Source organism: Microcaecilia unicolor, unplaced genomic scaffold (genome assembly GCF_901765095.1).
Source record: "Microcaecilia unicolor unplaced genomic scaffold, aMicUni1.1, whole genome shotgun sequence".
NCBI classification, from domain to species: Eukaryota; Metazoa; Chordata; class Amphibia; order Gymnophiona; family Siphonopidae; genus Microcaecilia; species Microcaecilia unicolor.
In genome coordinates, this window is record NW_021963861.1 from 492,613 (window position 1) to 517,920 (window position 25,308).

At 42.5% G+C, this 25,308-nt stretch overlaps 1 protein-coding gene across 1 annotated transcript in view; it reads left to right on the top strand.

Moving 5' to 3' along the window:
- The window catches only part of LOC115459683 (centrosomal protein of 112 kDa-like), a 314,545-nt gene that overhangs the window by 286,000 nt on the left and 3,237 nt on the right, over positions 1-25,308 (top strand). Inside the window, exon 19 of the mRNA XM_030189491.1 lies at positions 7,779-7,886. Within this exon, the coding sequence (XP_030045351.1) occupies positions 7,779-7,886 (108 nt within the window). The remainder of the gene's footprint in view (positions 1-7,778; positions 7,887-25,308) is intronic.

Genomic DNA, 25,308 nt, shown 5'->3' on the forward strand with positions numbered 1-25,308 from the left:
GAACCAGAGGCGTCACAGAAAGCTGCTTGGTAGCTATAAAGGATGATAGATGTGAAGATTCGAAGAAGATGTGCTTCACCGATTGGAATTTTATAATACACTTACAAGGGAATTTGAACAGGAAAGGAATTTTATAACACACTTACAAGAGAATTTGAACAGGAAAGTAGCACCCAGTTGTAAAACCCCTGGACACAACAAAAGAAACTGTTCACGCCATCTCTTTGAACTCATCTAGGTCGATTGTACCTTATAATAAAGAAACAGTTTTTGTCTGTGCTTAAAATTTAACTGTAGAAGCTAAATCTTATCAGATGAGAAAGGTAGAGTTAAAATCATCGTACATAAGAACATAAGCGTTGCCATACTGGAACAGACTGAAGGTCCATCAAGGTCAGTATCCTGTTTCCAACAGTGGTCAATCCAGGCCACAAGTACTTGGCAAGATCCCAAAAGAGTAAAACAGATTGTATGCTGCCTAAATAAGCAGTGGATTTTCCCAAGTCCATCTTAATAATGGCTTGTGGACTTTTCTTTTAGGAAATTATCCAACCTTTCTAAAACCCTGCTAAGCTGACTGCTTTTACTACATTCTCTGGCAATGAATTCCAGAGTTTAAGTATATGTTGGGTAAAGAAATATTTTCTTTGATTTGTTTTAAATTTACTACTTAGTAGCTTTATTGGGTGCCCCCCTAGTCCTTCCTGCATACCTTGTAAATAGAAGATCTTCGCCTGCAGCGAGCAGCGACTGATACTGTTCGTACCGGCCCCACAACCTTCCCTCTGATGTATTCCTGCCTATGTGGAAACAGGAAGTTGCATCAGAGGGAAGGCTGTGGGGGCAACATGAGCAGTGTGTATTAGTTGCTGTTTGTTGCCTGTGAAAATCTGCTATTTAAAAGGTATGCAGGGAAGGGGAGATGTTTGAGAGACCATACGGCATGCAGGCAAGAGAGGGAGAGACGAAATCACTTGAGGGACAGGGTGGAGTTCTTCTGCCCACCTATCTTGGGCCCAGGCTCACCCAAAATTGGGTGTCTGGCTATGCCCCTGAATAAAATACTGTTTTTTTTTTCTCCTGTTGCATCCTCTTTCCTCACCATGCAGCTTATAGTCCTCTGCTAGCCTTTGTTAAATGGATTTGTAACCATTGTGATGCTTCATAATGCAATGAAAGCCAAGATGATTCTAAGCCATCTATAAATTAAAATAACAGGCAGACATTGGTAAAAGCCTGGAATGATGTTGGCAAGTGAGAGAAGACTAAAACACAAGGGCAATGATGTTGGAACATTTTTTCTTTATCTACAAATTGTTTTTCAATGTAAAATAAGAAATTACTCAAGGAAATCTTGTAGTTGTTGATATGGAGAAAGGTACAAATGCACCAAATTAGTAAACTAGAATACAAGCAAAAGAACATTAATGCAAACCATATGTGACTCTCTTTTTCTGAGAAACATTTATTATTGAAAGGTTAAGAAATTGTGGACAAAGGCATTGAAAATATGTTTATTTGAAGGCTGAATTTCTCAAAGTGCTTCATTAAATTGTTGATTTTGAAGATGTCCTGCCTCACATATGTGCTGTTACATCTGGAGTGTGTCTCTGTGAGGGGCCTGACATGAATTAATCAGGGTGAAGTGGAAAAAAATATCTGCTCAACTATTTCAAAGAGTTGCAAAGCAATTCATAAAACGTTGCAAGACAGCAGGGAAATTATGAATGCCATTGTGATGTCTGTGCTACGAATATTGAGCAGTATTCATTTAGGACATCGCATCAGTAGATTTAAATATTCTAGAACTTTCCATTTCATAGGTTGACATTGGTGAACAAAATAACCACTGTTCACAAAATGAATATTTGAATGAGGTTAAATCAGACCGCATACAATTCAGTCCTATCTTTATGCAGTGTCACCTGTGTGGTTAAGTGCTGAGTGGAGGAGTGGCCTAGTGGTTAGTGCAGTGGACTTTGATCCTGGGGAACTGAGTTCGATTCCCACTGCAGCTCCTTGTGACTCTGGGCAAGTCACTTAACCCTCCATTGCCCCTGGTACAAAATAAGTACCTGAATATACATAAACCACTTTGAATGTAGTTGCAAAAACCTCAGAAAGGCAGTATATCAAGTCCATTTCCCTTTCCCTATTTGAGATTCTACATGGAGTGTTGTTAGTGGAGGAGTAGCCTAGTGGTTAGTGCAGTGGACTTTTATCCTGGGGAACTGAGATGATTCTCACTGCAGCTCCTTGTGACTCTGGGCAAGTCACTTAACCCTCCATTGCCCCAGGTACAAAATAAGTACCTGTATATACATAAACCACTTTGAATGTAGTTGCAAAAACCTCAGAAAGGCAGTATATCAAGTCCCCTTTCTCTTTCCCCCTTTCCCTTATGACATCACAATATCTGAGCCAAGTATCAGGCAATCAAGCCATTGTGACATCACTGATGAGGTTGGTTCTTATTGGTGGAATGAGTGGAGGAGTAGCCTAGTGGTTAGTGCAGTGGACTTTGATCCTGGGGAACTGAGTTCAATTCCCACTGCAGCTCCTTGTGACTCTGGGCAAGTCACTTAACCCTCCATTGCCCCAGGTACAAATAAGTACCTGTATATAATATGTAAGCCGCATTGAACCTGTTATGAGTGGGAAAGTGCGGGGTACAAATGTAAGAAAAATAAATATTGCACTTAATCGCATGAGAGACAGCCGGCCTCATAAACTGGATATCCTGTGTCAATGTCTGGACATGGCTCAGCATTGAATATTCGGGAATAATGCCAGTAGTGATTAAAAAAAAAAAGCGCTAACCGCTGCCGGCTGAAGATCACCCCCTAAGTAATTTCCATCATTTTGTCCTTGCTGTCTAATCAGCTTCTCTCAAATATACAGACTTACAAAATTCACCATTTATATGCACAAGTAGTACTACTTACACATACAAGCTACAAAATTGTGTCCTATATATGTATAAACCCACTCGAGTAGTCACTAAACATCTTTTTTTTTTTTTTTTGTAAATTTGGCTTTTCTGCTTTGTGTGGTGCCAAATATAAATATTCTTTTTGGTGGCAGTCTACATATTCTATAGAAGGGTCAATGCTCATGTGAGGGTAATTTCTTTTATTGGCACCTAGGTTAATTGGGTGAGTAGGTACCTACTTAGGTGATAGACACGTGGAGGGGCATAATTGAAAGGGGCACCCACGTTTTCCTGAGGACGTCCGGGCGAAGGGGCAGGGAAACCCATATTATCGAAACAAGATGGGCGTCCATCTTTCGTTTCAATAATATGGTCAGGGACGCCCAAATCTTGACATTTAGGTCGTCCCTAGAGATGGTCGTCCTTAGATTTGGTCGTTTCTGATTTTTGGCGATAATGGAAACCAAGGAAGTCCATCTCAGAAACGACCAAATGCAAGCCCTTTGGTCGTGGGAGGAGCCAGCATTCGTAGTGCACTGGTCCCCCTGACATGCCAGGACACCAGCCGGGCACCCTATTCAGGCAACAAAGCATTAGGTCAGATAGACAACTCACCTAAAACTCTATCGCCTCAACAGCGAGTGCTGGCGTTGTTTTCTTTTCCTCGCATTGAGAGAATTCGCTACACTGCTCTTACCTTTAAATGTGGCGGCATTGCCCACTGATTTTGAAAGAACAGACTATATTATCCTGACTGTATTACTGACACCGATGACCTCAGATGCAGGAAAAAAACCATCGCCAGCGCTCGCTGTTGAGGCGATAGAGTTTTAGGTGAGTTGTCTATCTGACCTAATGCTCTGTTGCCTGAATAGAGCACCCCGGCAATGAATTTTACTTCCCGTTAAGAGAATTAACTACATTGCTCTTACCTTTATATATGGCATTGATGACCCCTGATGCAGGCATTCTGCTGAAACAGAGCCCATGTCGAATCCTTCAATAAAATTTGTCTGTCAACCCTTGCTTAGAAGCCCATTGTACTCTTTTGCTTGGCTTTGTTTCCTGTGCTTTGGATTCCCCCCTCTCCCCGTTGCCTACAGTTTTATAAGAGCTGTTTTACACACTTGTGAAAATAACGTCATAAAATTACCTCTGGTAAGCCCCAGTGACAGTTTAAGGGTTAAGGTTAAATCATAGAGATCAGTGGATAGTTAAACCTTTTTCAGTACAACATTATCATAACAAGCTCTCAAGTACTTCAAAGACGTAACTGACACAATATTTGCCTTCCCTTTTTGTTAACTGTTTTGGCAACTAGTCTTTGGGGTACCATATGTTCCTTTGAAGACCAGATGACACAGTACTGGAGGAAATGCCTTTCTTGCTCCCAGTTGGACGGATGGAATGTGGAATGATCCACTGACATCATGAAAGCAGAATCTCTGGTTGCCACGGCAACACTGCAATTTTCTACTTGCAAACCCCGATGACTGCCATTCTGTTTTCAGTGTAAGGTGAAACTAAAGGAAGTAAACTATGGAATGGACGCTCGTATTTCCCGTTAGTATTGCGAATCCGTTTATCATCTTTTTCAATAAGTTTCATGATGTACATGATTGTTTGTGTTCCACGTGTGTTTGGTCTAGCTTTGTTTGATTGCTGAGTTATTAAATGACAAAGGATTTTTCCTAAGTATAAAACAGCGTCCATTATGCACTAGGAAATGATCTATCTAAAGATTATAATTGCACGTTTTGAACTATTTTGGTTAATATTAGCAAATATGTTAGCTACCACAGTGACAAATCAGAAGAGACAAGATTCAGCTACTAATGCGCTTCTGGGATCACCATATAATTAAGAACATAGAGCCTTGTGTATCTGTTTTTGATCATCTGCATCTTGTAGCTAAATTTCACTAGAGATACTTTGCACATTACCACAAGCAGGAACTTTTTCTTGGCTATGGCAACGTGCACATTTCTAGAAAAACGTGACCCTCTTTTGCATGGAGGTTGAGGAATAAAAAGGCCCTTATGGCCTGAATCGGAGGCCTCCCTCCCAGATAGGCCGTGCCCAGGGAGTCTTCAGTCGCTGGTGGTGAAGCAATATCTCCCAGCCCCCCAACCCTGACTTGGGGCATAAATGTTTGAAAAGTTGTCCCAAACCCTTGAGTGATCCAGTAGCATCTTAAACTCCCTCTTCTGAGCTTTAACTTGAAGCATAACTGCTATAAGAACCTCTGCTGTTGAAGCCTCCCTTGAGATAGTCAAAAGCTGAGGGTCAGCCCTGCCTTCCCTTGCAAACCCCACTTCACCTGAAGAGTCTAGGGGACATCAGGGGCAAGAGCGATCCTCATTCACTCCTGTTTCAGCAGTTTCCATGGCACTATCTAATCCACAGTAACTACAAATCCTTCACAGTAATTGTAGAGGGGCATTCCTGCACATAAGGATGGCAGCCATGACTCTAATGGTAGGTACTAGTCACGACCATGTGTTGAACACATGACTGCTAATACTGACTATGGTTAACTACATCCCTACTTTATCCTGCTGTGTTAGAAGTTAATATACTTTAACAATACACATATTAGCTGTAGTGCGTACTCCTTGCATCTTCTATGCCCCCTAACGTGAAATCCATGTTAGGGCTAAAACACAGCAATGTTCTGCAGTTGCCATGTGGTAATTGTCAGAATTAACATGTGGTACCTGTAGAAGCTCTGCATGGTATCCGTAAGGGGTGTTCCCAGCATTTTAGGGGTAGGCTGCCTTGCAGGTCATACAGTGGAAGAAGTGACTACCATGCATTCACTGCACAGCAGATAACACTTTCTGGAGGTAATTCTATAAAGGTCACCCACAGTTTGGCTCCCTTAGCATTTGGACACTTAAGGGCCAGATTCTATATATGGCCCCTAAAAAAATCCGCACAGTAAATATTTCTGCCTAGATTTAGGAGCAGTATATAGAATACGTTTAGTTGATATCCTAGTGCCTAAAACTACGCGTGCCCATTTAGGCCAACAAAAATGTGGCCTAAATCTCTGCATGTAGATTTACGCCCACTGGGCCATATTCTATAACTATGCGTGTAAATCTTGGAACGCCCATGAAATGCCCATTTCCCCGCCCGTAGCCATGCCCCTTTTGAACTGCGTGCATTAGAATTTAGGCGCAATTCATTACAGAATACGCTTGGCAAGTTGTGCACATAAATTCTAATTATTGCCAATTAGTGCTCATTATTGCTTGTTAAGTGCTGTTATCAACACTGATTAGCTTGTTAAGTTATGCACATCGTTATAGAATGTGCCTAGATTTTGATGTGGATCTCTAGGCGCGCTATATAGAAACCGTCAGTTAAGTGCAAATTCTGGCAATTCTATGCATAATTACCATTATAGAATTGTGTAAGTGTGCAGTTACACGTGTAACTTTAGGTGTGAGCACTTACGCCATGCCAGTGGCTGGTGTAAACGCTCACACTTAAGTGCGTTGGAGACCACAACTTCGAAAAGAAGAGGGTAACACATCACTATTAAATATATATCAACAAAGCAAACAAAAGAGTGGAGAAAATGATACTTTCCCACCCGTATCATTCAAACAAGAGACCAAATAGCCCATGATTTAGTCTTGATTCATTAGCTCTGATATTCCTCTCATTGGGTTAATATTTGGGAAATTGCAAGTTTTGCTTGTTTGAGTGATACCAGTGGGAACGTATCCTTTTCTCCACTGATTTCTATGTTTTGTTAACACCTAAGTGCTGTCAGTTACGCGGGTGATTGATAGTACTCTAAAAGGTTAGCGTGTAATTCCTGGCCACACCCATGCCCCTCCCAAAACAGTGAGCGGTGAGCCCGCTTACAGCTGCTCTGTAAAAGGGCCCCTAAATGCAGTTATGCGTGTAATTACCATTTTTCCCAACATTTAGTCACGTAATTGCTATTTTGGTGTGGAATTTACACGACTAATGTCAGGCACACTATGTAGAACGAGGAGGTATACAGTTAGCTACACCTTTTGAGTTGGGTTCTTACCACTCTGTATTATCTGTACCATTAACTTTGTGTAAGGCACAGTCCCTAATAATTCCATGCCCCAAATGCTAATTTTCACATGAACGTGGGAACGGATGGTTTGTAACTGTGACTCCAAGAGAGAGAAAGTGTAGGGGTAGAAGATGAGGCACATGAAAGAAAGAGAGCATAGGTGGCGGGGTGGGGGTAGGGGGCTTGAGAGTGTGTGGTGGCACAGACTTGATTCCTATGAATACTCATAATAACTGAAGCTGTCAAAGAGCCCCCTGGTATCCCTTTTCGGTTTCAGGGGAGAGGGAGGAGGACAGCAGCCACTAGTGAATTAAGCAAATGTTATGCCTTGGTCCTGCCAGTGGAAAGCTGCTTAATCAGGACACCTTTTTGTACCCTGGGCAAGCCTAAAACAGTCTAAATAAGGATGTCCTTCTTTTTAGACATTGATGTTTCTTGCAATTTGGTAATTGCAGTTGGAAGACCAGATTTCAGGCCCTCCCTAATCCCCCCCAAGACATGCCCACAACATGCCCCCTTTCTACTTGGAATACCACAGTGTTGGATGACCCTTTTCTGCCTTTGCAAAATTGGTACTTGGATGTTTCAAGCACATGGACATCCATTTTGGCCTTTTGAGATGTCAATATTCGTTGAAAATAAGCACCATAATGTAGCAAAGTATGCATTAAATAAAATTAATATTTAGCTGGGATCATTTGTTGTAGATCTTCAACAGCTAGCAATCTTAAAGGCCTGGAATATATTTAAGAAACGAATTATTCTTTTTATTTTATCTTGTAGATGGAAAAAGTTGAGGCAGATCTTCGCAAATCAAAAGTTCTTCGTGAGAAGCAGTCCTACGAGTTTTCATTAGAAATTGATGAACTCAAACGAAGATATGAACAGCAGGTCAGTTACAGGTGTTGTTTGACAGTGTTTCCTTGTCTTCTTGGGCATAGGAGCCAACTTTTCAAAATTTTTGGGGGTGCTAAGCCCAATGGAAATGACCCCTCCCTGGACACAGACAAGGAATTTTCTCAATATTGGGGGTGCTCAAGCACCCACAGAGTCGGCTCCAATGTTCTTGGGCTCCTTTTAGGCTTTACATTTAGTTAATACGTTTCATCTTTGTGAGTATTGTATTTCTGTTTTTGGAATGTTCTACACTAGGATTTAAGTTGCTTATTCCCAAGTTTACCTCCTTGTTCTAATTGTATTACATGAGCATATGATCATTTTACTGTTCTTATACTGTTCTTACATTGTAGGTTGTCTATAGTAACGTAGTAAGTGACGGCAGATAAAAGACCTGAGTTGTCCATCCAGTCTGCCCAACAGTCACATTCACTATCAATTCAAGATTTAAGTCAACAATGAACGTGATATTATTTACTTGATCATGGTCTTTCTGTGGTGTTTCTGGGACATAGACCATAGAAGTCCACCCGGCTCTGACCTTATGTTCCAACTACTGGAGTTGCCGTCAAAGCTCACTCTAGCCTGTCCAAATCCGTCTTGTCATTTGCGGGACAAAGACCGTAAAAGTCTGCCTGGCACTGTCCTCATGTTTCAAACCACTGGAGTTTCCGTCGAAGCTCTCTCCAGCGCACCCTAAACCGGATCGCCATATGCGGGACTCAGACCGTACAAGCCAGCTCAGCACCGGCCTTAGTTGATACAGCCAGAGTTGCCATCTAAGCACCACTTGACGTTCAAACACATATGCAACCCTTTAAGTTTTGTTTTTTATATCATTTATTTTCTAATTAGAGATCTTCTGGGTTCATCCCACACCTTTTTGAATTCCTTAAAAAAAAAAAAAATTTTCACCACCTCCCTTGGGAGGTCATTCCAGACATCCACCACCCTCTCCATGAAAAAGAATTTTCTGACATTACTTCTAAATTTTCTGATGTTACCCCTACTCGAACTACACCTGTTATATACGCCTAGAGTGAATTTCTTCATAAAGGCGATTAATAAATCTTAGTCAATGATTAAATCAAACCTTTGGTTTATCCCTTAGGTGTAAATGGCTGTTCAGTAGTGTAAATTGCACTCCATGTAACAGACTGAAGCTCCTTAATCAGCTTTCAGTACATCTCCTTTACTGATCCTAACCGCTAAAGAGTATATTGCAATAGTACATATAAGAGAAATGTACAAATCTGATCTATATCATGCCACATAGATGAAAGTTTAGTCAGAAAATATACTACTGTGTTGTGTTTCTCATTGCGATGGCATCTTTGTTTTCTTTTCTTGATTTCCCTCAAGAGGTGTGGCAGAAATGTATACTCATTTCTTCAGGGTTTTGATCTCAGTTTATCATAGATTTAAAAAAAAATAAAGTTTACTTTTTGCTTTGACAGATCAGTGTGAACTGACTCTGTGCGCCATCTGTTACTGTTCATTGGAAGTGGCTCTTGTCTCTTTCCATCATTCCTTGCGGTATCCCTATGGTGATTGTGGTTTTTAAAAAACCCAAAATAAATGACAAAAAAAAAAAAAGAATCAAAGCAATACAGGAAGAAAAAGCGCACGCTCTTTGGGCGTGATCAGAAAATACACGTGTATTCCCTATTTCAGAAGGGGAATGCATACCGATGATCACAATAATTAATGCTGGGATTTACAGAGGCTTCTGGATATGTATAGGTTTTATTAAAGTGGTCATTTTGGGCAGTACTGTACAGGAAGAATTGGGGATGTCACTCCTTTAATCTCCCAGTTGTTCTCCCCCCCCCCCAAAAAAAAAAAAAAAGATAGTGTCAAATGATTGTGACCTCTGTACTATAGGGTGTAGTTATCAATGTGGGCTACTGTTAAGACATGTTATTTACCACAAACTCATGCTGTTTTACCACAGGCCCCATTTAATGCAATGAGACCTAGTTACTGATAACTGGGGTTAACAGTAAAATAGCACATCTTAATGGTAGCCCATGTTGATAACTTCTCTCCTTAATTTGGAGAATTTAGATATGTAGGTATCCAAAATGACACACAAACATGTCTATGTGTTGACACTTGGACATCTAGGTTCTGAAATGCAAACTTACATGGTGGGTAAGTGCCAACACATAGATAAGTATGTTGCTGATCTGCGTCTATTGGTGTTTTAGATGTTGGTGATTGTAAAATGGTTGCTCCCGCTGCACATAGCCAATACACATATACAGTGGTGGAAATAAGTATTTGATCCCTTGCTGATTTTGTAAGTTTGCCCACTGACAAAGACATGAGCAGCCCATAATTGAAGGGTAGGTTATTGGTAACAGTGAGAGATAGCACATCACAAATTAAATCCGGAAAATCACATTGTGGAAAGTATATGAATTTATTTGCATTCTGCAGAGGGAAATAAGTATTTAATCCCTCTGGCAAACAAGACCTAATACTTGGTGGCAAAACCCTTGTTGGCAAGCACAGCGGTCAGACGTCTTCTGTAGTTGATGATGAGGTTTGCACACATGTCAGGAGGAATTTTGGTCCACTCCTCTTTGCAGATCATCTCTAAATCATTAAGAGTTCTGGGCTGTCGCTTGGCAACTCGCAGCTTCAGCTCCCTCCATAAGTTTTCAATGGGATTAAGGTCTGGTGACTGGCTAGGCCACTCCATGACCCTAATGTGCTTCTTCCTGAGCCACTCCTTTGTTGCCTTGGCTGTATGTTTTGGGTCATTGTCGTGCTGGAAGACCCAGCCACGACCCATTTTAAGGCCCTGGCGGAGGGAAGGAGGTTGTCACTCAGAATTGTTCGGTACATGGCCCCATCCATTCTCCCATTGATGCGGTGAAGTAGTCCTGTGCCCTTAGCAGAGAAACACCCCCAAAACATAACATTTCCACCTCCATGCTTGACAGTGGGGACGGTGTTCTTTGGGTCATAGGCAGCATTTCTCTTCCTCCAAACACGGCGAGTTGAGTTCATGCCAAAGAGCTCAATTTTTGTCTCATCTGACCACAGCACCTTCTCCCAATCACTCTCGGCATCATCCAGGTGTTCACTGGCAAACTTCAGACGGGCCGTCACATGTGCCTTCCGGAGCAGGGGGACCTTGCGGGCACTGCAGGATTGCAATCCGTTATGTCGTAATGTGTTACCAATGGTTTTCGTGGTGACAGTGGTCCCAGCTGCCTTGAGATCATTGACAAGTTCCCCCCTTGTAGTTGTAGGCTGATTTCTAACCTTCCTCATGATCAAGGATACCCCACGAGGTGAGATTTTGCGTGGAGCCCCAGATCTTTGTCGATTGACAGTCATTTTGTACTTCTTCCATTTTCTTACTATGGCACCAACAGTTGTCTCCTTCTCGCCCAGCGTCTTACTGATGGTTTTGTAGCCCATTCCAGCCTTGTGCAGGTGTATGATCTTGTCCCTGACATCCTTAGACAGCTCCTTACTCTTGGCCATTTTGTAGAGGTTAGAGTCTGACTGATTCACTGAGTCTGTAGACAGGTGTCTTTCATACAGGTGACCATTGCCGACAGCTGTCTGTCATGCAGGTAACGAGTTGATTTGGAGCATCTACCTGGTCTGTAGGGGCCAGATATCTTACTGGTTGGTGGGGGATCAAATACTTATTTCCCTCTGCAGAATGCAAATAAATTCATATACTTTCCACAATGTGATTTTCCGGATTTAATTTGTGATGTGCTATCTCTCACTGTTACCAATAACCTACCCTTCAATTATGGGCTGCTCATGTCTTTGTCAGTGGGCAAACTTACAAAATCAGCAAGGGATCAAATACTTATTTCCACCACTGTATGTCCATTGCTGAATGTATTTTAGAAAAGGCTCTACATCGGCCATTTTGAAAGATGGTGGAGCAGGATCCAAGATGGCTGCCACAGATTAGATGCTAAATCAAATTAGCTTCAGAACTTAGTACAAGAACAGTACTGGGCAGACTTCTACTGTCTGTGCCCTGAGAAAGGCAAGGACAAATGAAACTCGGGTATACATATAAAGTATCACATACCATGTAAAATGAGTTTATCTTGTTGGGCAGACTGGATGGACCGTACAGGTCTTTATCTGCTGTCATTTACTATGTAAATTGTATAGACACCTCTTTATGTACAGGGATATCATGTTAACTATTAACATACAATTCCGGCAGCTACAAATTCTCAGATTTTTAAATCACTTCTAATATGTCACTGTATATTCAATCATCTCATCATAAGCAAAACCTTTTATAGACTTTCATAGTATGGAAGACTCAGAGCATTTCTCTCTCTCTTTTTTTTTTATATGCAACAGCTGCCTAATCGTCATCAATCTTGTTTTTATGGTTTTTCTTCAATCAAATTACTTCAGTGTCTGTAATTCAAAGCTGTGTACTTAACTTTAGCAATGCTGCTATCATTCAGACTTGCTGCCGACATGGCCAAGTTTCGAATCTTCTTCGGGGTAGCAGTCTGCTATGATAGAAAATAGAAACAGTTAAAAAAAATAACTTCCAAATGAGAAAAATATCTTCTAAAGAGTGACAAACACTCACATTATTGAACCAGCAACCTTCTTCGCTAGCAGCTAAGATGGCGGTGGCATCTATCCGCCACTCTTAAATATGCAAAATTTTATTTATCACGTGATCATTATGACAAAATACTATTGGTGAACACAGTCCCGAACTTAGATCAAACAAGAGACCACCATTAGATTAGATGCTAGCATGGACATAGTAACATAGTAGATGACGGCAGAAAAAGACCTGCACGGTCAATCCAGTCTGCCCAACAAGATAACTCATATGTGCTACTTTTTGTGTATACCCTACTTTGATTTGTACCTATGCTCTTCAGGTAAGTCTGCCCAGCACTATCCCCACCTCCCAACCACCAGCCCCGCCTCCCAACCACTGGCTCTGGCACAGACCGTATAAGTCTGCCCAGCACTATCCCCGCCTCCCAACCACCAGCCCCGCCTCCCAACCACCGGCTCTGGCACAGACCATATAAGTCTGCCCAGCACTATCCCCGCCTCCCAACCACCAGTCCCTACCTAATCTCGGTGAGATGGGGAGAGACAAAACTTCAAGTCAACCAGTCTGGTCCTTGAAGGTTCCTGCTACTGGGTCTATTGACACCTTTGTGACATAAGTGGTTAATATGAGGCTGGTTGAAACAGTCCCACTGGAAATCCCAGTAGTTGGAGGAGAGGAAAGTATTCCTGGGAATGAAACATCTCTAAGCCTAGACTCGATAGCCCCTCCTCTGCAGCCTTGTGCGGCCAGTTCTGGAGAATGAATTTATTTAACTGGCACTATCAGTAGGCAGAACCTACTGGGTGACTCTGCTGCAGCATCAGAGGCGGCAGCTTTACCATACGATCTTTGAGGAGTGTATTTCCCCGTGGTTCTGATGGTGCCAGTAAAAGAGAATTGGTAAGAAGGATTGTAGAAGAACCTGCTGCTTCCATGGCTTTGAGTAAACCTTTAGAGCGGTACTTAGAGTGATAGGAAAGGATGAAACCAATATAGCAACTAATTATACTGTATTTCCTTTATAACATATCAAAAGTTTGTCAGATAACAGACATCTCATACAAAAGTAAAAAAATATGGAAGGAAACAGCCTCAAGACCGCCCCAGATATTGCAAACCCTATGGAGCTGGAGTTGTCATCCTCTGCATAAAAAAACCTTCCTTATTTTACCATTATCATCTTTTATTCAATAGTCCAAAACTTTAAATACTTCAAAAATACTGTGATAATCCAAAAAATCCTTAAAGAGATCCTCTGTCTGCTTCAAGATGTCATGAAGCTTGATCAATCAATTTCTATATTTCCTCGAGTCCTACAGTGACTGTCGATGATGGCCAACATTTCGCAAGGCTTCTTCAGGATATAGTTACCTGGGAGTTACAGGCACCCTTCCATTTGTTACTTTTGTATGAAATGTCAGAAACAAATTGGGAGCCCTTTTACTAAGCCACGTAGGTGCCTACATGTGTCCAACGCGTGTCAATTTCGAATTACTGCCCGGCTACCACGTGGCCCGGGTGGTAATTTCATTTTTTACACGCGTCCCTTACACGCGTTGGAAAATAGTTTTTATTTTCTGGTGTGTGGCACTAACCGGGCAGTAAAAGGCGTTGTACGTGCGTTGACCATTACCGCCCGGTTAACGCTTGAGACCTTACAGCTAAGTGAATGTGTGGTGTTAAGGTCTCAGACCCAATATGGATGCGCGCCAGTTTTCATTTTGCCACATGTCCATTTTTGGCCAAAAAAGCATTTTGTACAGGTGCGCTGAAAAATGGATCTGCACGCGTCCAAAACACGCGCCTACACTTGTGCAGGCCATTTTTCAGCGCACCTTAGTAAAAGGAGCCCATGATGTGCTATATCAGATTTGGCTAAAGCTATCCTCCCAACTGTTCATGGCTTATCTAAGCAAATGAACTTTATAGAAAATTGGGACAATGTGAATCAGAACTGTTAGAACTAAAAACTGAATCTAGAAATTCTTCAACATTGGTGCAAACTTTGGCCCAGGTACAGAAGGTACAAACAATGATTGCAGCGGCCTAAAATGCAAATCTACCTACGCATCCACCTTCTCATTCATAGGCCCACAGCTTTGGAATGCACTACCCAAAATCTTAAAATCAACTCAGAATCATCTAAATTTCAGAAAATTATTGAAGACCACCTTGTTGAAGAAGGCTTACCTTCCAGACTCAACCTAAATTACCTCTTCTTGGTATCAGCAAAATTCATTGACCCTTTTATCTTGTATTATCTTATTATCTTTGCTGTTTTATATGATACCTATTTGATTACTATCTTACTATTACATTGTTTAATTGTACTTTTCTGAACTGTAGCCTACCTACGGTTATGTGTAAGCCACATTGAGCCTACAACTAGTGGGAAAATGTGGGATATAAATGTGTTAAATAAATAAATTTAACTGGGATACACGCAAAAATTGAAAATGATTAAAATCCAGCAAGATGTACTAATTTAAGATTGGTGAATTTCCCTCGAGATAAGAAAGTTTCATTGAAAGGTATGGTTGAACAATATTTCTTGGAAAATTTACAACTAAATAAAGAGCAACTACCAATGATTGTGAAGCTGCACTGTCTCCCCTCAAAGAAGAGAGGAGTACAATTGCAAACCTAGGGATACTATGGTGAATTCTCTAGAACCTTTTTTGGAAGCAACGAGGTTTGCAGAAGCAAGGCTTTCAGGTACAAGGCTCACAGGAACACGGTTAAGCAGAAACAAGGCTACACAGGGGCAAGGCTTCAGGAACAAGGTTCAGAAACAAGACACACAGGAACAAAGATTCAGGGACATGACTCACAGGAACAAAGCTAGGCAGGAAACAAGGCATACAGGAATAAGGCTTCAGGGACAAGACACACAGGAACAAGGCTAAGCAGAAACTGCATCCAAACAAGAAACACAAAGACAAAGCTAAGAGACCTCTTGCAAAGGCAAAGCATGAAAGTCACAGAATTCCTTGTAAAGGTCCTCACTGACCTTTGTGTAGAACGTCTGGTGCCCTGGAATGAAGCTTGGACGCAGGAACACCAGAGTAAGACTTGAATAGACTCTGGGGTGAGGCTTGGATGCAGGAACACCAGAGTGAGTCATGGATAACAGGGAAACAGGAAGCAGATGCATCAATGCAAGGACAAGGCAGTCCGGAGAAGCCGCAGAGCCTGACCACTGGAAAACAGGTTCATCTATCACCTCCTCCAAAAAAATTAACTTTTTAGGTTTGTTTATTTATTAGGATTTGTTTACTGCCTTTTTTTTAAAAATATTCAAACCGAATAATAAGTTGGACGTAGGCAAAAGACAATTACAGCAGCAAAAATACTCAAATAACAATACATGGTATTGTCAACGCAATACACAATAAAACATATTTTTAGGCTACTTTTTAGGGTTTCGCCTTAGGAAGCTACTCCAGGTGATTCAGTCCTGTACACAGCGACAGGTGGCACATGCTAGGTGCGGCTGCTTGTTTCTGTTGCTTGTATGAGTGATCTCTTTCCTGTTTTAAATGGAGGAGTGTGGTAGCCGTGTTAGTCCACTCTTAAGGTTATCAATAGAAATCAAACAAAATAAAACATGGAAAAGAAAATAAGATGATACCTTTTTTATTGGACATAACTTAATACATTTCTTGATTAGCTTTCGAAGGTTGCCCTTCTTCCTCAGATCGGAAATAAGCAAATGTGCTAGCTGACAGTGTATATAAGTGAAAACATTCAAGCATTACTATGACAGTAAAATAGATACTATTGGAGATTCTACATGGAATGTTGCTACCATTGGAGATTCTACATGGAATGTTGCTATTCCACTAGCAACATTCCATGTAGAAGGCTGTGCAGGCTTCTGTTTCTGTGAGTCTGACGTCCTGCACGTACGTGCAGGACGTCAGACTCACAGAAGCAGAAGCCTGCGCGGCCACATTGGTGATCTACAAGGGCCGACTTCTACATGGAATGTTGCTAGTAGAATAGCAACATTCCATGTAGAATCTATAGAAATCAAACAAAATAAAACATGGAAAAGAAAATAAGATGATACCTTTTTTATTGGACATAACTTAATACATTTCTTGATTAGCTTTCGAAGGTTGCCCTTCTTCCTCAGATCGGAAATAAGCAAATGTGCTAGCTGACAATGTATATAAGTGAAAACATTCAAGCATTACTATGACAGTCTGACAGGGTGGGAAGGTGGGGGTGGGTAGGAGGTATGCATGGGGACATCAAAGCATATCATTGATATTCTAACAGGGTGGGTGTGGATAGGTGAGGGGTGGGGTGATCAACAGAGACATACAGCTTTATGGTTTATAATGGGCTAGGAACCCCAGATCCTTGTTAAGTCCTTTCTGTTGGGTGTTAAAATATTCAATCATTCTGACTTCAAAGGTCTTACCTTCTTGTATGGTTTTAAAGTTACCTTTCAGTATTCTCACTGAAATCACTGGTACAGTGTCCTGGTCCTGTAAAATGTTGACCAACAGGCGTGGGATTATTCTACTAGCAACATTCCATGTAGAAGTCGGCCCTTGTAGATCACCAATGTGGCCGCGCAGGCTTCTGGTTCTGTGAGTCTGACGTCCTGCACATACGTGCAGGACGTCAGACTCACAGAATCAGAAGCCTGCGCAGCCTTCTACATGGAATGTTGCTAGTGGAATAGCAACATTCCATGTAGAATCTCCAATAGTAGCAACATTCCATGTAGAATCTCCATTAGTATCTATTTTACTGTCATAGTAATGCTTGAATGTTTTCACTTATATACACTGTCAGCTAGCACATTTGCTTATTTCCGATCTGAGGAAGAAGGGCAACCTTCGAAAGCTAATCAAGAAATGTATTAAGTTATGTCCAATAAAAAAGGTATCATCTTATTTTCTTTTCCATGTTTCATTTTGTTTGATTTCTATTGATAACCTGTTTTAAATGGCATTCCTTAAACCCCTTTGACTTGTGATTCAGTAACAGCGGTATATCACGACTTAAATAAACATAAACATGAACATACGGTGTAGGCAAAGGTGGAACACATGGATAGTTAAGATTTGTACTAACCCTCGGGAAGTGTACCCAAGAATAAATTTGATAATTGATGGTGTGCATAGTGTGTTGCAGTGACATAGTCGTGGGAGGCCTTTGGGGCTTAAACCCCTTCCCCCTCCACAAACAAAGTACCTGTTGATGGCTGGGGGGGGGGGGGGGGGGGGGGATGCTCAGTCCCCACCAGGCGATAAGATTCACTGCCTTTTTTCCAGCTACCAGCACAGGCACTCTTTGCACATGCTCAGTTCGTACACAAACTGAGTATGCGCGAGGCATGCCAGCATCGACGACTGGAAAGGAGGCTGCCAGTCTCTTTGCTGCTGAAGCAGCAACGGGGTAGTTCCGGACAGCAGGCCAGCAAAGGTAAAATTATTAACATGGGAGGGAGGGGAATAGAGAGAAAATATATGCCCCCCCAGTCTACTCGTGGGCACCTCCCAAAACCAGTGGCGTACCAAGGGGGGGCGGTCCGCCCCAGGTGCACGCCTCTGGGGGGGGGGGGGTGCCACGCGTCTGTCAGCAACGCTCGTTCCCTGCTCCCTCTGCCCCAGAACGGGTTACTTCCTGTTCCGGGGCAGAGGGAGCAGGGAACGAGCAAATCCGACAGGTGCGTGGCACCCCCCCTGCAGGTAAAAATGCACGGGGGGTGTTGTTTTGCCGGGGGGGGGGAGGTGTTCGTCGTTTCAGCGGGGGAGGTGTCCTTTCGCCGGGAGTGGGGAGGTCGCACTGCACCCGGGGGGGGAGGGGGCGCATCGGCGATCTGCCCCGGGTGTCAGCCACCCTAGGAACGCCACTGTCCAAAACTGAATTCTGGCTACGCCCCTGGTTTGTTGTACTCTGGAAATCCATATTGCCCGGAGGAGGCTTCCCATTCTGTTGTACAGACAGCTTGTCTACAGAGGAGCGGGAGATAGAATCTTTTATCCATGTGTAGATGAATGGTGTTGCTTTAGTGAAGTGAAAAAAGGTAAATCGTGAGGGAAAGGAAAGCCTGCTGCCCTTACGAGGGAGCCTGATTTTTCAGGAATTCTTTGCATGCCAAGCATCTGTTATTAACGTCAGTCATATGGGATTTGTGAATTAATAGTTTGCATTTTCTTTTTGTTTCATCTGGTGTGACAGGAAATAAACAGGAAATCCTGATGAGAGTATCTTATAATATTTGATGTGAAAATATAGATGATTTGGGAATGCTACGTGGTGCCTTGGCCACTTGAGACTAGAATTAAAATTGGCTTTCTTCTGTGCAGTCTTTGTTGTTCTCAGCCTGCTGCTTGAAGCAACACACCTTGTATTGTATCACAGAATGAACAAAGCATTTGGAGCGTTTGCTTATAATAGGTCCAGGACTAGAACAGCTGGATTGTTCCATGCTATATTTTACCATCATGTCATCAACTGCTTCAAAACTCATATCAAGAGTGGTGGAGTAGTCTAACAGTGGGCTGAGAACCATGGAAGCCAGGGTTCAAATCCAACTATTGCTCCTTGTGACTTTGAGCAAGTCACTTAACCTTCCGTTGCCTCAGGTACAAACTTACCCCTAGATATTCAGAGCAATTTAACCGGGCAGGAGAGGCTTCTGCCTGGTTAAATCACTAATGACTACCTAAGTGCTGATTTTGCAGTGCCCCCTCCCTCCCCCGCGATCCCAATTCCACTCGATCCCAATCCCACTTCCGCACACCCCTGATATGAAGAAGGGCTGACCAAGCCTTCCCCATCCCCTAGGTCCTTCGGGCCTACCTAGTAGAGTCCTGGTGGTCTAGTCAGGTCCAAAGGGCAGGAGTGATGCCCACTCACGCCAGCCTATAGCAGCTCCGTTTACGAAATGACTGCTGTGACCTCTAGTGGCAGTCTCGCAGTACTCGCTAGTACAGTAATGTTCAGAAATCTCAGTGAAAACACAGGTGGTCATGTAGCTGGATCTGACTGACAAGCTGCCAAAGTTCAAGGGGGGGTATCGGAGGCGTAGCGAAGGCGGGACTTGGACGTGCCTAACACTTGGACGTCCTTGACCCATAATGGAAAAAAGAAGGACGTCCTTGACAAACACTTGGACGTTTTCACTTGAATAAGGGAATTGATCTGAGGGAGAAAAGTGAGATGGGAATCAAATTGTAAGGAAGAGAAACCGCATCCAGTTGCAATGGTGAGGGGCAAGCCGCACAGGGGTTTGGGAAAATAATAGATTCAAATTTTGTAGCTTTTGAGTTCAACCATTTAGATACAGCATTTAAGCAGTGATTGTAGGGAGAAGTATCAGCCAAGGACAAAGATTCATAGAGAAGGATCTGAATCAGCATAACAGTAAGAACTACTACCTAGAGACTGAATGGGCAAGGAAAATATCTATATAAATAAAATCCCCCTCAGACATTCTGAATCCCCCTCAGACGTTCTGAAGCTCACCTCACTCCAACTGTGGCTCCTGACCTAGGCTATTTGGACTCCCGCACTCAGCCACGCCCATCTGCGCCCTAGGCCACGCCCCATCTGGACATAAAAACCACTCTCAACGTTCCATTGACCACTGACGTCAATGAAGCCAGTTCGTTTGTTCGAAGCTCTGTAGCACAGTCTGTGGGCCCCGCCCTCGCGTCAAACGTAATGACGTTGAGGGCGGAGCACATTCAAGGAGCCAATCAGTAGCCGAAATCAGGAGAGAGGGCGGAACGACGAAGAGGAGGCGGGTTCGAAGCTCTGTAGCACAGTCTGTGGGCCCCGCCCTCGCGTCAAACGTCATGACGTTGAGGGCGGAGCACATTCAAGGAGCCAATCAGTAGCCGAAAGCAGGAGAGAGGGCGGAATGACGAAGAGGAGGCGGGAGAGAGGGCGCAATGTGGAAGAGGAGGCGGCCCGGCAGCGCTTCTACACACTACGAGGAAAACCTGGCTAGCGCCCGTTTCATTTCTTTCCGAAACGGGCCTTTTTTACTAGTTACATATAAAACAGTTGAGGAAAAAAGAAGAGGAGTCTGTCATAGTAACATAGTAACATAGTAGATGACGGCAGAAAAAGACCTGCACGATCCATCTAGTCTGCCCAAGAAGATAAATTCATATGTGCTACTTTTTTATTTGTACTGTCCTCTTCAGGGCACAGACCGTATAAGTCTGGCCAGCACTATCCCCGCCTCCCAACCACCAACCCCGCCTCCCACCTTCAGCTCTGGCACAGACTGTATAAGTCTGCCCAGCACTATCCTCGCCTCCTAACTACCAGTCCCACCTCCCACCACCAGCTCTGGCACAGACCGTATAAGTCTGCCCAGCACTAGCCCCGCCTCCCAACCACCAGCTCTGCCACCCATTCTAGGCTAAGCTCCTGAGGATCCCTTCCTTCTGCACAGGATTCCTTTATGTTTATCCCACGCATGTTTGAATTCCGTTACCATTTTCATCTCCACCACCTTCCGCGGGAGGGCATTCCAAGCATCCACCACCCTCTCTCCGTGAAAAAATACTTCCTGACATTCTTCTTGAGTCTGCCCCCCTTCAATCTCATTTCATGTCCTCTCGTTCTACCGCCTTCCCATCTCCGGAAAAGGTTTGTTTGCGGATTAATACCTTTCAAATATTTGAACGTCTGTATCATATCACCCCTGTTCCTCCTTTCCTCCAGGGTATACATGTTCAGGTCCGCAAGTCTGTCCTCATAAGTTTATTCCAATTCTTTTAAATTTCTGCCAAAAACTGAGAACCCAATGACCCCATGTCAATATATATTTTCCCATGCAACCCCCCTACACTAACAATTGCGTCGCAGGTGTCCAAGGAACTTTAATTCAAAAATCTTCAGGAACATTAAAAGAGACCCGATTCATGTTTCAGTAATACTGGCCTGCATCAGGGATCAAAAAAGATACAGAAATTACATAAACATACATTAAAAAAATATATATATATATAAACATACATAAAATACTAGGAATTAAATAATAAAAATAATAATGAACAATATGTGAGCAGTTTTTACAAAAATGATTGATTAATTGTATTTAAGAGGTACATAAAGAGCACATAAAATATAGAAAATATAGAAAAATATTAAACAAAGTGGGAGCTATGAGAAGAGGAATATAAAGAGGAAAGGATAAGAAGTGTTGAGGACTGTACCCGGAAACTGCGACTAGAGAGATAAGACTGAAATCATAAAAGAACAGTGTCAGTGATACCTAAAGAATGAAGACAAGAGAGAAGGGCAACCAGATCGAAAACAGAAGATAGGGAAGGGAAATGGAAATGGGACTTGATATACCGCCTTTCTGAGGTTTTTGCAATTACATTCAAAGCGGTTTACATATATTCAGGTACTTCTTTTGTACCAGGGGCAATGGAGGGTTAAGTGACTTGCCCAGAGTCGCAAGGAGCTGCAGTGGGAATCAAACTCAGTTCCCCAGAATCAGAGTCCGCTGCACTAACCACTGGGCTACTCCTCCACTAGGAACATTCCATGTAGAATCTCAAATAGTAGCAACAGAATCTCAAACAGTAGCCAACATTCCATGTAGAACCTTAGATAGTAGCAACATTCCATTTAGAATCTGAAATAAGGAAAGGGAAATGGGACTTGATATACCACCTCTCTGAGGTTTTTGCAACTACATTCAAAGCAGTTTACATATATTCAGGTACTTATTTTGTACCAGGGGCAATGGAGGGTTAAGTGACTTGCCCAGAGTCACAAGGAGCTGCAGTGGGAATCAAACTCAGTTTCCCAGGATCAAAGTCTGCTGTACTAACCACTAGGCTACTCCTCCACTAGCAACATTCCATGTAGAATCTCAAATAGTAGCAACAGAATCTCAAACAGTAGCCAACATTCCATGTAGAACCTTAGATAGTAGCAACATTCCATTTAGAATCTGAAATAAGGAAAGGGAAATGGGACTTGATATACCACCTTTCTGAGGTTTTTGCAACTACATTCAAAGCAGTTTACATATATTCAGGTACTTCTTTTGTACCAGGGGCAATGGAGGGTTAAGTGACTTGCCCAGAGTCACAAGGAGCTGCAGTGGGAATTGAACTCAGTTCCCCAGGATCAAAGTCCACTGCACTAACCACTAGGCTACTCCTCCACTCTAGAGAAACCAGAATTACCAAATGCGCCTGATCCAGGGTTCATCTATTCTTATTGTAAACAACGGTCAAAGGGATCTCAGTTCTATGATTACAGCAGAAATCAGCGTCACAAGGAGGAAGTACCAATGTTTTGTCCGGAAACAAGGTAGTTCATTGGAGATAAGATGTTCCAGGAACTTAGACATGACGGAAATATTAGAAATTGGCCTGTAGTTTGGATGGATCCAAGGGGTTAAGTTGAGATTTCTTAAGAGTAGGTACCTTGCCAGTAGAGAGGGTCTGTCCTGAATAATGGGATAATACAAAAGACCCAGAGAGGCAAATTTGCGAAGCAGTGGGGCAGGCAACAGATCCTGAGGTGAAAAAGTAATTCAGACTGTTGAAAAGTATTTCTCCAGGGTAGTAAGAGAGAGAGGATGGAAAAAAGACCAACGAGATTGCAGTAAGGCAGAAGTAGGTGGGTCTCGAGAAGATTGAAGGGAACAGTCAGACTTTGAGGTATTTGTTGGGGTGGTTAATGTGTTGTGACAAGACAGAAAGAGGCCAAGAGCAGCACATAATGAAGAAACCTTCACTTGCCATGCTGATGCTAAGGTGTGTGGAAGCAACAGCAGAAGTATCACATTCCAGGGATAAAATAGTACTCAGGACATGAAACAATTTTTGGAGCCTATATTGGATGCATTTAGAATAGCTTTCGAGTAAAAGCCACACGTGGCCAGTCACAGAGAGGTATTATAATGACAATAAGCTTCACAAAAAGAGGTAAGAAGCTCTGGGGAAGAATGTTTAGGCCACAGTATGCCAAACTTGTCGCTTGAGCAGCCTGAGTCCTGGATGGTACCAGAGGGCCCGTTTTTGGTAAGTACAGACTCTGGAGCAGGTTGGGGCAAGGTTATGGTAACATAGTAAATGATGGCAGATAAAGACCTGTATGGTCAATGCAGTCTGCACAATAAGATAAACCCATTACATATGGTATGAAGTGATACATCATATGTGTACCTGATCTTGATTTATCCTTTATACAATACTAAATTCCCATCTGCTGTAAAGATGTAACATACAGCGCTAACAAAAATCCTTTAACAAAAATATTCTTCATATATATAAATTATAAAATATTCTTCATATATATAAATTATATATAGGGATGTTCTCGTATGTTTTCTAGGGACAAACATAGACTCACTGGTCTTCAAAGTTGTCCAGGCATATAATCATAGCTCGACTCCACTGTTTTAAAGTAGTTGCCCCCAAGTGCCAAAAAACATTTTTTTGTGTATAATAATTCTGTAAACATCTCCCTTAACTTGCTAGATGAAATAAATGAAATGGGTCCCGACGTGGTCCATGTTTCGCTGGAGCTGTTTCAAGACACCCACTGTCAAAGAGCGAATTGTGTTCAAAATCTGCACCCTGGTTCATAAAATTATTCACGGCAAGGCCCCAGTCTACATGGCAGACCTTATAGACCTACCAACCAGGAACACAAAAAGGTCAGCACGCACATACCTAAATCTCCACTACCCTAGCTGGAAAGGACTAAAATATAAAACAACATGTGCATCCAGCTTCTCTTATATAAGCACACAAATATGGAATGCACTTCCAAACGTCGTGAAAACAATGCACGACCTAACAAACTTCCGGAAATCGTTAAAAACCAATCTGTTCACAAAGGCATACCAGGATGATCCAACCTAAACACCTGAACCCTGGAACACAATCGAAACTCTTACCAGAACTGGACAAAACTTAACTCTCTCTCCTTGAATACTTAATATATGTATTTCTCTTACCGGAATTGGCGATCGCCATCACGGTACTATGTAAGCCACATTGAGCCTGCAAATAGGTGGGAAAATGTGGGATACAAATGCAACAAATTTGCAAGTCTTTTAACTGAAAAACAGTCACCTTACCCCAAACCTGATCCTTTTTTATACACATAATTTCAGGCTCTTCAGTTAGATATTTGGCCCAAGGCAGAGGTGGGCAACCACTATCCTTAAGGGTCACAGCCCAGTTAGGTTTTCAAGATTTCCACAGGGAATATGCCTGATACTGATCTACATGTATTGCTTCCATTGTATGCAGATTGATTTCATGTGTATTCATTGTGGAAATCTTGACAACCCAACTGAGTTGTGGTCCTTGAGGACTGTGGTTGTCCACCCCTGATATAAGGCATCCACAATATTCCTATGGGCGCCTACACAGCACATGCTAATTTTTAGCACATGCTAAAGGACGCTAGCGCGCCTTTGTAAACAGGGCCCTAAATGTTAGTGAATAAATGTTGACAGCTAAATGCCAACTGTTGTAAATTTAGGGGTTCAGAGACCCCCAAGAAGGCTGAAGTGACCTTAAATCTGACTCCATCTCTAAATAGCATTAGTACTGGGGTAATCAAGGAGTTGTGAAGTTCTAAAAGGAATTGCCACTGAGAGAGACGTTAGGTCTAAGGGACCCGCATTAGTCTGCCTCTCAGCACTGGCAAGGAATAGATACCAGCCTTATGACAAACTGGATTTAGGCTACAGGTTATACAATGCAGTGAAAGATAGCCTGATACAGCAAAAGCATTTATACTTACAGCCTTTCATCATTAAGTGAAGCCCACAAATCATCATTTGGGATGAGGAGTTTATTTACCAAGATACAA